This window comes from Thermobia domestica, chromosome 6 (genome assembly GCF_964235325.1).
Source record: "Thermobia domestica chromosome 6, izTheDome1.hap1.1, whole genome shotgun sequence".
Classification (NCBI taxonomy): Eukaryota; Metazoa; Arthropoda; class Insecta; order Zygentoma; family Lepismatidae; genus Thermobia; species Thermobia domestica.
The window spans coordinates 267530760-267544812 of NC_137459.1; the positions used below are offsets into that span (position 1 = coordinate 267530760).

The 14053-nt window shown below is 34.0% G+C and overlaps 1 protein-coding gene across 1 annotated transcript in view; it reads right to left on the bottom strand.

The window, feature by feature from the left end:
* LOC145687543 (cell adhesion molecule Dscam2-like) overlaps positions 1 to 14053 on the bottom strand; it is a 1184503-nt gene that overhangs the window by 144243 nt on the left and 1026207 nt on the right. The window contains exons 14-16 of the mRNA XM_081761007.1: positions 7679 to 7826; positions 4972 to 5114; positions 3224 to 3355 (exon numbers count right to left, since the gene is read on the bottom strand). Coding sequence (XP_081617133.1) covers positions 3224 to 3355; positions 4972 to 5114; positions 7679 to 7826 — 423 coding nt within the window. The remainder of the gene's footprint in view (positions 1 to 3223; positions 3356 to 4971; positions 5115 to 7678; positions 7827 to 14053) is intronic.

Here is a 14053-nt window from a genome sequence, read left to right on the forward strand (position 1 = left end):
TAAAATTTGTTTCTTGTGTGCTAGTAAAGGACATGTACAGTAGAAATCCTAAAAATGACAGCTGTTTATTCAATATTTTCAGTATTTTATTTTTCTTATTTTAATTTTATTTATTTATTTTTACCTAATTTTCCTGTATTAAAGATGTAAACAGATTAGAGTTAATTATAAGCATTTCACCTCGTTCGTTTCTTCTACCTAGTCCAAATGGTCCCACTACTTTATTTGCAGCTCCTTCTCCTACTACGCTGTTGAAGTCTCCCATTACTATGGCGTTGACCTTACCTCTTCCTTCCTGATGCAATATGTCACTAATCTGATCATACATTACTTCTACTTCATTATCATCATGGCCGGTTGTTGGCATATACACTTGTATTATCACAATATCCACTGGTTTTACATGCAGTTTTACAAACATCAAACGGTCACTGCAGTATTCCACTTTGGTTACATTTCTTGCTACTTCGTTCTTCATTGCTATCGCGACACCATTCTCAGCCTTATCGCCATCCGAATAGTATATTCTGTAATTTCCCGATATTATCTCATCTTTCCCTGGCCATCTCACTTCACTCAAGCCTACTATGCCCACTTTACAGTTGTCCATTTCCACTTTTAAATTTTCAAGTTTTCCCTCACGTCGTAGAGTTCGTACGTTCCAGGTTCCCATGCTGAAATGAAAGTTATTATTTTCTCCTCTGAAGATTTTTCCCGGAGTAGTCCCCACCCGGAGATCCGAACGGGGGACTATTTTACCTCCGGAAGAACCATCATATTTATTTATTCTCCTCCTTCGTCCCTTCTGGGAAAAAAAGATAATGTGGTAGTATTCCCATTTCTTTTTCACATCTCCATGCCGTTGACCATCTAGTGGTTCATCCGCCTTTTAGGACAGTTTTCCCTCCTAAGGACAAGAAGGTGCCCTGACCTCCACCCGCTCATTCGCCCTCCGAGAAGGCCATTGGCTCTTGGTAGAAGCTGACTCCTTATCCCGGGGGTCGGTCGGTCCCCAACTACGTTAGCCGCCAAAGACGTTGCCCGCTTTCTTCCGCGAGGAGATGTAGGTTGGGATTTTCCCTTCGTTTAGGATGAGACCCGAAGGTTTTTCTCAAACCTCTCCAGTACTTTTAGAAAGCACTGGAGAGGTATTAATAAAATTTGTCAATAGAATGCTAGGTGTTGCCAATTAGTAAATATTTGATCTTGAAATATAAATTTTAATTTAAGAAGAAAATTCGCTGATTCACTAGTCGTAAAGAAAGATGTGTGACGCCACGGTCTGGTGTTCCGAAATCTTGAGAGAAATCTAAAAAATCTATACGTTTGTTTGCTTTTATGAATAACTGATCATAGATTTCTTATACCACATATCTGACTCATATAATGTAAGTAAATCCTTGCAGTTGAAAGCAGGGAGTATCAAACTAACACATAACTTCCTTTCAGCGCAAGTCAATAAATTGTGTTTGCATAGTATAATGCCTTTCATATAATATTTGTCAAAAGTATTTCTTACTTCGAATAATATTCGTAATCAAAGAGAACAGTTGTAGAGTAATCAAAATTTACACATAAATTTTAGTGTTCTTATTTTCAACGCAGCACGTGTAACATATTGTAGAAGACAGAGAGAGAAAAACACTATAGGAAATAAATAATAAGTGTACCAAGTTTTGTATTGATACAGAGAATATGTATAAGGGGAAATCGTGTATTGCTATACAAGCCTTTCCCTCATATCTATTCCGTCTCTTAATACAAAACTTGGTACAGTCATTTTTAATCCCGTATAGTACTTTTTGAATTACATTTGGTTTGTGTGCTTTCAACCGCGGCCATTTCAGAAGGGTCCAAAGTTGATGGGAGGGATTTCTGGAGGTAACTTTCCCGACATTCTCCCAATTTTCCCTGTTCAAGTACGTTATAGTCCCAATACATAGCACCTCTGGAAAGTATGTTTCATGCTGAAGAGAATGAACTATGAACCATGACTTTCCAATGAGCAGTGTTGATGCAATAGCTTTTTTACGATTTTCTTTATACTAACAAGGTTAATGGGCCCCAGGGAATTACTCCGTTGTCCATGGCACCTAATTTTTTGTGCATCAACATATCTTTGTTATGTTTATCGAATGGACTAGGATTTGATCCCGATGTCCGGATGACACGTTCATATCCGTTCCTTGTTAGATGACATAAAATAATTTGAAGTGCCATATAGTGATCTAAAATCGTACAAAGATAAAATAAAATACTATGAAGGATACAGTTTAAATTAGATAATATATCTCGTTTGTACTAATAAACGTTTGATATGATAAAGATGCTAAAAATTTGGTGATGTGAAGATTAAATAAAATTAGTATTTCTAAAGATGAAAGTCAAATTTGAAATAAGATATTGCTGGAGACAACAACATTGTAAACGAATAAGCATGATTGATAGATGGAGAAACGGACAAAATAATTAATTAAATTTAACTAAAAATGTTTGTTTCTGAAATAAGTAACAATATAGTATAATTGTAATTACTGTCCTTTAGTTGAGAAATAAATTTAACAATTGTCTCTTATAAGGTATTTATTACATACTAGTCAATAAATAATCTGAAAATTGAAATTAATATGAAAAAACAAATTTGAGAAATTTACTGAAATAAAAAGTTATTAAAAAAGAAGTATATGATGGTACTAGCGTTTATTTTTCATAGACATTTGAGGCCATATTTAGACACAATTTTACGTGTGCTTAGCGTCATATTAAGGAGGATTTGACTAATGTGTGATTATAATTTCAGTATTGAGGGACATTTTGATTATGTTATCCACACCTGATGGCGATATCGATAGAGATAAGCCACGAACTTTCCGCAGGGCTGTCCAAACACATTAGCAGAAACACATTAAGAGTAAATATTAAACATTTTTGTGGCTTACCTTTTTCTCATAACGTATTTAGACAACATTCTGGAAAAAAGAGGTGGCTTGCATCTTTCGATAAAAAATCGTGAATAATATCGCGTCATTTTGAATATGGAAGTTATAATCACGTGTTATCCAAATCCTTAGTATGACACTAATCACAAGTAAAATTGTTTCTGAATATGGCCCTTGAAGTTTACTTTATGCATAGTTTTATAAGCTTAATTTGACGGAAGTAATATGATTAAATAACAATAAATGACATCTAGTACACAATTTTTAATTGATTAAGAACTTACCACTGTCAGTTTTGTATCGTACGATATATTTTGTAATGGGGCTATTGCCATCTTGTGCTTGTGCCCACGAAATTCGAACACTCCGACTACCCTGTTCAGAAACTCTCAAATCCGTGGGAAAAGCAGGAGCATCTGAAATTACAAGTGTAAACTGAAATTTGATACTGAAATCTACAATCATAGTACAACTTAAAGGAGATAAAAGAGGAACTTATTACACAGCGTAATTACTCGTCTAATAAACGCAGGAAAAGCAACAAAATATAAATAGGTTAATTTGAAAATAGATTCTAAAACTATAAATAACCTATGAATATTATATCCTAACATTCATGTATTCATTTGTGAAAGAATTCCTACTCATATAACAATATATTTGAAAGTAATTATTAGTAAATCTTTGTAATTTATTAACTATAACATATTCAAGGGATGAAAAGTACTAGTATAAAAATCAAATAATCGAGTTTATACATTACTTATCTTAGACGCGATATTGTTCGTGAGCAAAATTAGTAGTTAGGCGTCAAATATTTATCATGCAGCGAATGGCATGGCATGCAACTAAATTTAACATAAGAAAAGGAGGGGGAGTTACATGCGAGTTGGGCATTATGATAATAGACTAGAGAATCGTTTTAACTACACTAAAATATATGTACAATATACATTTAATTATCTTATAGGCATAAGTGTGAATTGACAGGTTGAGCAAAAATACTAGTTTAGCAAACAAGAGATAATTTTCTAATTAGGATTTCTATGTTTATAAAAAGAAGAACGGAGTAAAAATACTTCTTTTACGAAAACAATAAACCAATATAAAATAAACTACAGGGTGGCCCAAAAGTAGGTATACAGTACCGTACTGATCAGCTCATTGCATTTAATATAGTTTCTTATTGTTATTCTTCAGGTAGACTTTGTTCCTTTATTATTTATTCTTAATGTGTTTTTACTTACATTTTAAGCTCGGAAGATCCGAAACAAATAAACTCATAAACTAGAATGTTATACTTGATCAATGCAGGGGTGTATACCTACTTTTGGGCAACCCTGTATGCTAACATGTGTTTGTACAAGGAGTACGAGTAACTTGGAGTAACTTGGAATTAGTTGCTGCTTTGATGTTTGTTTTTCTATATAGTGATAATGTGTCTTCCAAGGTTCAACGTGGAAACAATACTCCTGTTGAACATGTCAATTCTATCGTCGTCTACAGAAGGGTAAAAATTGTACATGTACTTTTATTTGAATAAAGACGCTTTCTTTTACTTCCATCTTTTTTTTTTAATCGTACGTTTGACATTGTTTATTGTCTTGATAATGCCATCTTTCTCATAGTAAAAATTTCATGTCGTGATTTCATGAATGTACAGAATTTAAGGAGTGATTATGTGTTTAAAGAATTTACCTTCGTAGTTTAAAGGTTAATAGCTTTCAGCGTGATATAAAATTAAAAGAATTAATGATGTTTATAACTCAATATGCAATTGTTAGTAGCGTATTTTTTTACCTGCTTATTGTTTGAACTTTGAAACTGCTTTCAGTTGTGAATTGTGAGTATTTGTGACTAAGCAGCAATGCAAATTAATTCATGAATTACATATCTGATGTTTATGGAAGTGTAGTACATAAAATATTTACAATAATAATAAATGCCGTAACTATAATACATTATATACTTAGTAGACTGGATATAATATTATATGTTATAATATTACATTAATTACATCTTTCATTTTTACCTTGCACAATCAAATGTATGGCTGCCTGGTCATGCCCGTATGGATTTGTTGCGAAACAAGTGTAAGTTCCACTATCTTCTTTTTTCGTATTTTGAATAATTAATTCAGATATCAAACCTTCTGGAATTGAAGTTTCTTTAAAGCTGTAAGATAAATGTTTCATTCAGACAATTTAACCACTGAATAAAATGAATAAACATTAAATAGAAAGAGCGGTATTAACATTATGATAGATCACTACTTACAACTTACCATCTTCGGAAAAAAAAACATACCAAAGAAAATCTTCACAGTCGGCGAACAAAACACCTAAACGAGCTTTTTGTTCATTCTAAGAAAGTTTTACTTCCTCCTCTGTATTTTAAATTGGGATTAATGAAGCAATATGTAAAAGCTCTAGATCAGAATGGGGCTTGCTCCAAATACATATGCTTGAAATCTGCATTTTCACATGAAAAAAAATAAAAGGTGATAAAAAATAAGGTTTCTAATGAAATATGAACCATTCTTACAATCCATGAATCCCATACAGAAAGATGCATGGTATTCATTTTCTGATGTTAAAAATTTTCTTGGGACCTTCAGGGCGCATGACTACGAGGTACTAGCTGACACTTTGCTGTTGACTTTACAGAAGTTAGGAGTAAATTTGAGTGTCAAGTTTCCCTTCCTACACAGCCATCTAGATGTCTTTCCGTCAAATCTTGGAGCCGTAAGAGAATAACAGGGCGAACGTTTCCACCAGGACATATAAGCCATAGAGAATCGATATCAGAGAAGATGGAACGAAAACACGATGGCCAATTATTATTGGTGCTTGCAACGTGATGTTCCTGAGGCCAGCTACCCTAGGAAATCAAAGAAACGAAAGTTTTTGCCTAAGTAGGTATGCATTATGTTGTGAGTTTAGCATAAGCACAGGTATCAGTTGTTGACGATGTGTGCTCATGAAGAGAACTGTACAATTTACCGGAATTACCTGAGCTTTCTGTTAGTGAAGAACTCACAAGAATAGAAAATTTCCAGCTGCTGCGAAATATGTAATTAAAAGTTGTTTTCTGTTTTATTTGTTATGCAATTAAATAGTAGCGTTCGACTTCATTTGTGTGTGTGTAAAGCAAATATATAGAACAGGTACAAAATTTCTGTTAATAAGTATGATTAAATTGCGAAAACATCTGACATGATGCGCAAGAAACAACTACATAACTAAAATCGATTTATGAAAAAAATCGGTTTAAATATCTGTTAGCAGAAAAAAAAAAGTTTTCATATGTAGACCAGTGTCACACGTTTCCAGAGAAACAAAAATAAAAGTTGCTATTAAATAGTATTAAAGAACCAATCATCTTGCAGCAACTACACAGATTAAAGCAAATGAACAGATTAACGAATTATAAAGGAAGATAAATGGTAACTGAAAATAAAATTGTCTGAATCGAAAAGGAACTGTGAAAGAACATAAATTGAACGAATGGAATCGTGTTTACCATAACTGTAATAGAACCCTGAATAATAATAATAATAATAATAATAATAATAATAATAATAATAATAATAATAATAATAATGTGAGTAGAATTGCGAAAACTGGACGTGCTACCATATTTAAGGGTAAGTTTTAAGAGAAGTGTTAAAGGAACTTCTAGTGCTGGGTTTTAATATAATCGTTTCCAAATTATTCATCAACGAGCAATGTGATACTTCTTAATACATCAAGGAAAGCATAAGCAATTTTTAGTCTCTTGAAATAAATCTTCTTTGTGGTTCCTTACTTACTTATAAACCTGTATATCTTTATTAATTATCAATTATTATTAATCTTTTATAATCTTCAAAATTCCCCCTATCATTTTTATCAAGTTGTTTGGTTTTAAATAGAAAATATTTCATGTTACCTTGCTTTTGTTATCATCGTATTGTGTTTTAACATTGTCCGTTTTATAAAATATTGTACATATCTAATTTTGAAGATATATATATATATATATACAGGGTGTCCCAGGAGGAAGGGGATATTTTGGGAAATGATAGTATAAGTGATTCTAAGCAAAAAAAATGTCCATATGAACATAGGTCCTAATCTCAACGGTTTGATAGCTACAGGTTGTGAACCATTTTTTACTTTATATTGATTATTGTTCACCCTGTAGTTATTTTACAGAGGTAAGACATAGCGGATTTAAAAGGTAATGGAATGACATTTCCAACGGTATGCAGCATACGGCAGTGTTTTCTTCGGAAGGGAAGCTATTGAGGGAAATTTGAGAAAGTTATGGTTATTTAAAGAAATTGGATGACAACACTGATTCCAAAATATCCCTCAATACCTTCTCTTCCAAAGATACCATTGCCACATATTGCATATCCTTGGAAAGGTCATTTCATCACCTTTTAAATCCGCTATGTCTTACCTCTGTAAAATAATTACAGGGTGAACAATAATCAATATAATGTAAAAAATGGTTCACAACCTGTAGCTCTCAAACCGTTGAGATTAGGACCTATGTTCATATGGACTTTTTTGCTAAGAATCACGAATCACTCACACTACCATTTCCCAAAATATTGCCCCTTCCTCCTGGGACATCATATATATATATATAAAATGTTATCAATAAACTTCTTACAATTTGAGATAGTACTCCATTTATGATGTAGACATACAAATAACTAAATAAATATAATATTTTCTTAAATCTTTTACCTGGCATATGAACGTGGTTCTATTTGAATGCCTTCTTTCTTCCATATCAGTGTTATCGGTAAGTCCCCCGATGCTTTACAGTGCAAATGCGCTACACTACCTCTCCGAACAAGCTCCTTTTTAGAGCGAACTTTTAATTGGACGGGAGCTTTAAAAGAAAACATTTAAATTATTACTGCAAGGAAAACAATAACACATAGATCAATTCACTTAAACTTTTGTTTTAATACATTTTGTTGAATGTCCACTGTCATATAGTATATACTAACACAAGTTTACTTATCTATAAAATTCATTCATGATGAGATATGGGCTAAAATATATAATCACTACTCCAAATTTGGAAGAATAATATAGGATCTATTTATAAAGCAAAATCTGTTAACTTTGCTTCATTTTAGCGAAACTTGCACTTTCCCATAAGAAATTCATCACTTACTTACTACACTATAAGTTGGTCATGTATATACCATGGAATTTAGAAGTATTCAAACAACTTTATTTCTGTACGGCTAATATTAACTTATCTCTCTATGTTGGACACTTGAATTCTAAAGCTAATCGTTTGTTTTATTTAACTTTTTGACAAGCCTATCTAAACATCCCTTACTATACTTGTGTTTCAGAAGGTTAATAAACTGAAGGGGGAAACGGGAAAGACTTGTCCAAAAATAAATGAGATGGTAGTAGTGCTTATTGCATTTTTATTTATATTGTTGGCAAGAGTACAATTAAGCATTTTCATGCATTTGTTACAATTTTAACACTTTGATCCCTAAGCTCGAGTAGAACTCAGGATACCTTATGAATGGAAACGAACGAATCCCGAGTCTAGCTTTGGCGTTACGTATGAGTCTCTTGAATATCTTCCGCGGATGGTGGACGGTTCTCAGTTGTGTGGAAAATTTATTCAAGCTCGAAACTACAAGAAAACAATATTTGCTTGATATCTAGCGGTGAAATTGTGAAGATTATCCATGTTGAAAACTGTTGTCACTTTTGTTGTTTTGCGGTACTTTCCAGGCGAACATAGGTGAATATATTTAGCTAAGGTCGTTTAAATTTTTTTCTACAGTAAAACATAAAGGACTGTAAATGAATAAAGAACACATATCAAATATTATAACAGTTTCACCTACTGATAACAATAATAAAAAAATCTTGCATCTTTCCTACATTTGGTTTCTGTTGTTAAAAAAAAAACAACATGAAATAGCATTTGTTTGAAGTAATATTATAGCAATTTCATCAAACAATGCCATAAATGTTGTATTTGTCTTAAAATAGAATGCCCAGAAATATATTTGCCGTGTATTTCGCATGCCTATCTTTTTCTACTACCTCATATAAATCTTTTTAAAATGCACCTAACTGAAAAAAGGTGGAATTTGCAGTTATACGAGGGTCGTTTGATAAATCTTTACAAAAAGATTTTTGAAAAATCATTTTGGGTAGATTTTTAACAATTTTTCAACGTAATCTTTCAGCTCGACACATTTTCCCAACGTTTCTCCAACTTTTAAAGTTTTCTGAAAAGCAGGATTTTGGAAGGTCCTTGGAATAGGTATCTGCTTGGGTGATGAGCTCCTCATCGACGTTAATCATTTTCCGCCGAGCCATTTTTTTAAGTTTGAAAAAAAAAATCATTGAGTACTAAATCTGGTGAATAAAGTGAATATTGTAATGCGTAATTCAAATTTTAATTCCACAATTTTCGCCACCGAATCTTGTCTTGAAAAAAGAGAATATGTTTCTTTGCCAAATGAGGACGGTTCTTTCTTGATTTCTTCTCTGAACCGGTGTAATAACGACGCATAATACTCTCCATTTATCGTTTGTCCTTTTTTCAAGTAGTCAATGCAGATGATTCTGCGTGCATCCCCACGCCCCCCTCAAAAAGAAAAAAAAACTATGGCCATCACATTGTTGGCCGATTTCACCATCTTTACCTTCTTCGGAGCTGGATTGTCTTTAAAAAACCCACTGTTTCGACTGGTCTGGTCTTTTGTTTCTGGAGTGTAGTAGTGTATCTATGTCCCGCAGAAACTTGTGGGTATTGCGACAAAAAAGCGCCAAACCAGTCTCTGAATCGATCACACGACTGCGTTTATTCTCCACTGAGAGCAAACGCGGTACCCATCTTGTCGAGAGTAGCCTTCCTGGACTAACTCACAGTAAAATTGTCAGAAGTGAATATTTTAGTTTTTAAGGGGTCTAAAGAGGAAATGTTATTTAAATGGGCCTTTTTTGCACCTATAATCTCATGTTTTAGGTACTTAGAATTTAAAACTTTGAAATACGGTATGCTTGTACATTTTCGTTAGTGTTGCCTGAGTAAATCACCAAAAATAAATATGTCGAACTTTAATGGCGTTTTATGGGCAATTGAAAAATCTTCCCAGTGCTATTTATATGACACACCTTCTATACCCTAAAATTATCGGGCACTTCCTGTAGAGCTACAATGATTAAATTTGGCATGATTGTAGGTTTTCCAGACTAACCCACAGAAAAATTGCCAAAAGTGAATATTCTTATTTTTAGTGGGTCTAATAGGAAATTGAAAAAAAAAAAAAGAAAAAATCTCATGTTATTTAAATGGGCGTTATTTAAGACTTATGATCTCATGTTTTGGGTACTTGGAATTAGAATAAAAATTTGAAGTTCGGTGCGTTTTCTATGCACCGCTATTCCACGTAACAAAATCACTAAAAATAAAAACTTCCAACTTTAGAGTAGTTTTATGCGGAACTAAAAAAATATTTGCCATATTACTTATATAAGACATCTACACCCCCAAATGTTTAAGTACTTCTGGTAGGGTTAGAATGATGAAATTTGGCATGATTGTAGCCTTCCAGGACTAACCCCCAGAAAAATTGTCGAAACTGAATATTTTCAGTTTTTAGGGGTCTAAAAGGGAAATGAAATATCACCATGTTATTTAAACGGGCGTCTTCTTGGGATACAAAATCTTATCTTTTAGGTAGTTGAAATAGGAAAAGAAACTTAACATTCGTTAGAATTGTGGGTTTAAGAGGTGCAAGGCCATAGGCCGAGCTAAACCAGGTATAACGGAACATGTTCGATACAATTGTTTTGTGTTGTTACCATATTGCTAATTTGAACTGTTTGCGTAATATACTCGAATCTAAGACGTCCTCGAATCAAAGACGCACCCCCCATTCCAAAGTTTTGCCAATTCCTTGTATTCAATTCTAAGACGGTGCGTCCTGATTCCAACTATTACAGCTCAAGCATCAAGAAATGAATATATTGTAAACTCGAAGAAATATATATTTTCCGTCTTAAAATAAGTTTGACAATATTGCATGCACCCAAGGGTAAGAGCTTCAGAGAATACTGCAAGAGAGATAATGTATTGCTTGTAGCTTTCTGTTTTTGGCTTCCAGCTAGGCTATATAAAAGAGCTCTATGTGCGTTTTGTATCCCTTCCTCGCTGTCCCTGACTGTGGTTTGCGAAAATTTTTATTTTCCATATTTTGCATTGAATTTGTCATATTGAATTATCAAAGAACCAGCTTCTTCAAATGGTTACAAAGTATGTTAACACGAAGAAATATACCTACTTATTATATAAAGTCCATTGTGTTGGATAATCCTCTGCCAATAGTCCACAAGCTACCATCCCACGGCGATACCATTCAACAGATTTGGAGACCACTACTTCGTTTCTCCCATCATCAATTTTTTAAACCATCGCACAGTGTGATATTTTGATATTCTAGGAGGGCAAAATCTAATTTGTCAAACGATCAATATACCGTCACCTGCCAGTATAGTAGGATAACCATAGCTAAACGAAATAGCATTTGTTTCCAATTCCGTGTCTAACTTAGCCCAAGTGTCAGAACACGCGCTCAGTGGTTCAGCAGTCTGGACTCAGAAATCAATAGCGTGACTTTGCTTGTCCGGTGTGGATCGCATGAGAGATATAACAACAGTTGGAAGTATACATGTAGTGGTGGTTGTATTACGTTTCTTCTGAATTTTGGTGTTTCGTTTCAAAACATTCTGTTTGTACTGAAAAGAGGTACGTAAAACACTGAGTATTGAACACACAACTAAACTGAAATGTAAGAAGTAACAGCGATTGTTAGTACATTATTCTGCATTATTCCAGAGTTACATGTATACAAATCACAGGTGGAATATCGGACTCTTGAAAACTGAAAAGCGTTATTGTGCTAATTTGTGAGGTTAAAAGATTTTTAATTTGAAGTCCAATGCTGATACATAAAACCTATCATAACTTATTTGAGTTACGGGTATAGAATTCACGTTCGACGATGTTTGGTTCCTCACTGACGGATGTTAAGCAATCAGTTGACCCTTGCCCAATATCTGATGTGCTTAATCTCCTATTAAGGCATCATTTAGGGTTTTTAGTCACAAATTTGAATCGAGGTGGAAAACAATATCATGACATCGCGAATGGTTACTGCAAAACAATTCCTCCTGGCTCGAAGGAAGTCTTTAATTGCCTGACTTCACTATATGGCAGCCTAGTACATCCTAAGGTCATGTTAGAAGGCCTTACAAAATGTAGCGGGAACCCAAAGAAGCGTAAAATGAAGACTCTGGCTGAAGGAACAAGCCATGAGGTACTATCGTTGGCCATTGAATTTAAACTGAGACAAGAAGGAAAGAGGGATTCTGCTTCAATTGTGAGTGAACTTTCAAGTGCTTCTTTCCAGAGAGGAACTAAGATGAAGAAGTTACATCAGTCAGTTCTCCGAACCCTAAAGTCACCTAAGCTCTCTCCAAAGCAAGATGTTGCTTTAATGGTGGACACATATCATTCAACTGACCAATACAATATTATTTGGACCAGGCCAAAATGTTGAAGAATGGGCTGTATTCATCATATAGTAAAGTAGAAACTCTGAAGTTCACTTACAAACACTGTTAGAACACACTTCAAAAGATGTACAGAAGAAGTTTCGGTATATGCAAATTTACCCCTGAACAGTGTATTGGAACTTTTTGTGAAGTGGTGTTGTAGTTTAATGAAGAGCATCAAACTGACGAAAACTTTTTCTTTTGTAACTTACACATCCGATTGCGTACAGAAAAAAGCAAAGTGTTGTGGAACAACCCTCATCAATACGACTCAGCTGCAAAGGAGACACTATCAAGGTACATGTACATAACAGTGATGTTTCTGAAAAGCCTAGAAAAGTTTTCTGCGTGATAGACGCTAAAGTTTGCAATGCAGTTTAATAAACATGTCCTTGTACTCAGACTTGTTATTTATGTGGGGCGGGGACGAACGATATGAATGATTTGTGTTCAATTGCAAATGAGGCAGGAAATATGGACTTTCTCCCTTTTGGCCTGTTACCTATTTAATCTTGGATACGTTTCTTTGAATATTTCCTTCACATTTCTTGCACACTTTACCAGGTCCCGAGATAAAAAGTATTGTTGCTGAGAAAAGAAACAGATGATATACAATTTTAGAAAAGAGCTTGGTTTCGTTGTTAACTTCTCAATACAGCAAACAGGAAACACCAATGATGGCAACTGAGCTATATTTCTGTTTTTAGAAATGAAGAATTATCTACAAAAGTAGCTGGTGTTATCATGGGCGTCCGCAGGGGGGGGGGAGTATTCGAACGGGTATAAGAATATTTTCTGAACACTTCATACAAATAATACGTGCATTAGAAGAATTATCTGTAAACTCCACTGTTTAGCATATAAGAAGCAATGCTTATCGATTTTTCTGTACATGCTCTACAGATAGTTTCATAATTTCTTTAGTAATTATCAGTCATCATTCTTCCTATCTTAAGTCAGTGGCGCAAATGTTGCAAAGAATTAAATTGAACTTAATGACAGCAAAGTCTAATATCAGTGAATTGATTGGCATCTTTAAAAATCACAGAGAAAAACGCAGAAACAACTTTTCAAGCGATTTTTGAAAAGTGCAAGAGTATAGGTAAGGAACTTGATGTTCACTTAACAGCTAAAACAACTTCGTTTCGACAAGTTCGTCGTGCTAATCCTCCTACTTGTACAGAAGAATATTATCGCAGAGCAAATTTTGTTCTGATTCTCTTGATTCTCTTTTCATACATTGATTCTCTTTTACAGTCACTAAATAATAGATTTTCTGAGGATAATAGTTCGGGTTTCCTTCTGTTCGTGTTACATCCATGTGAGATGAGAAATCTTTCTAAGCCTTAATTCTTGCAGAATATGTAAGAAGTAAGACGAACGTACAAGATAGAAAACTTCATTTGTCAGGCAGAATGCTGGTTTGATTTATGAAGACATAGAAATCTGGACACTGCCAATTTGGAAAACCTCACTCTTTTTAACTTGATGGACTCACCTACATTTCACCCA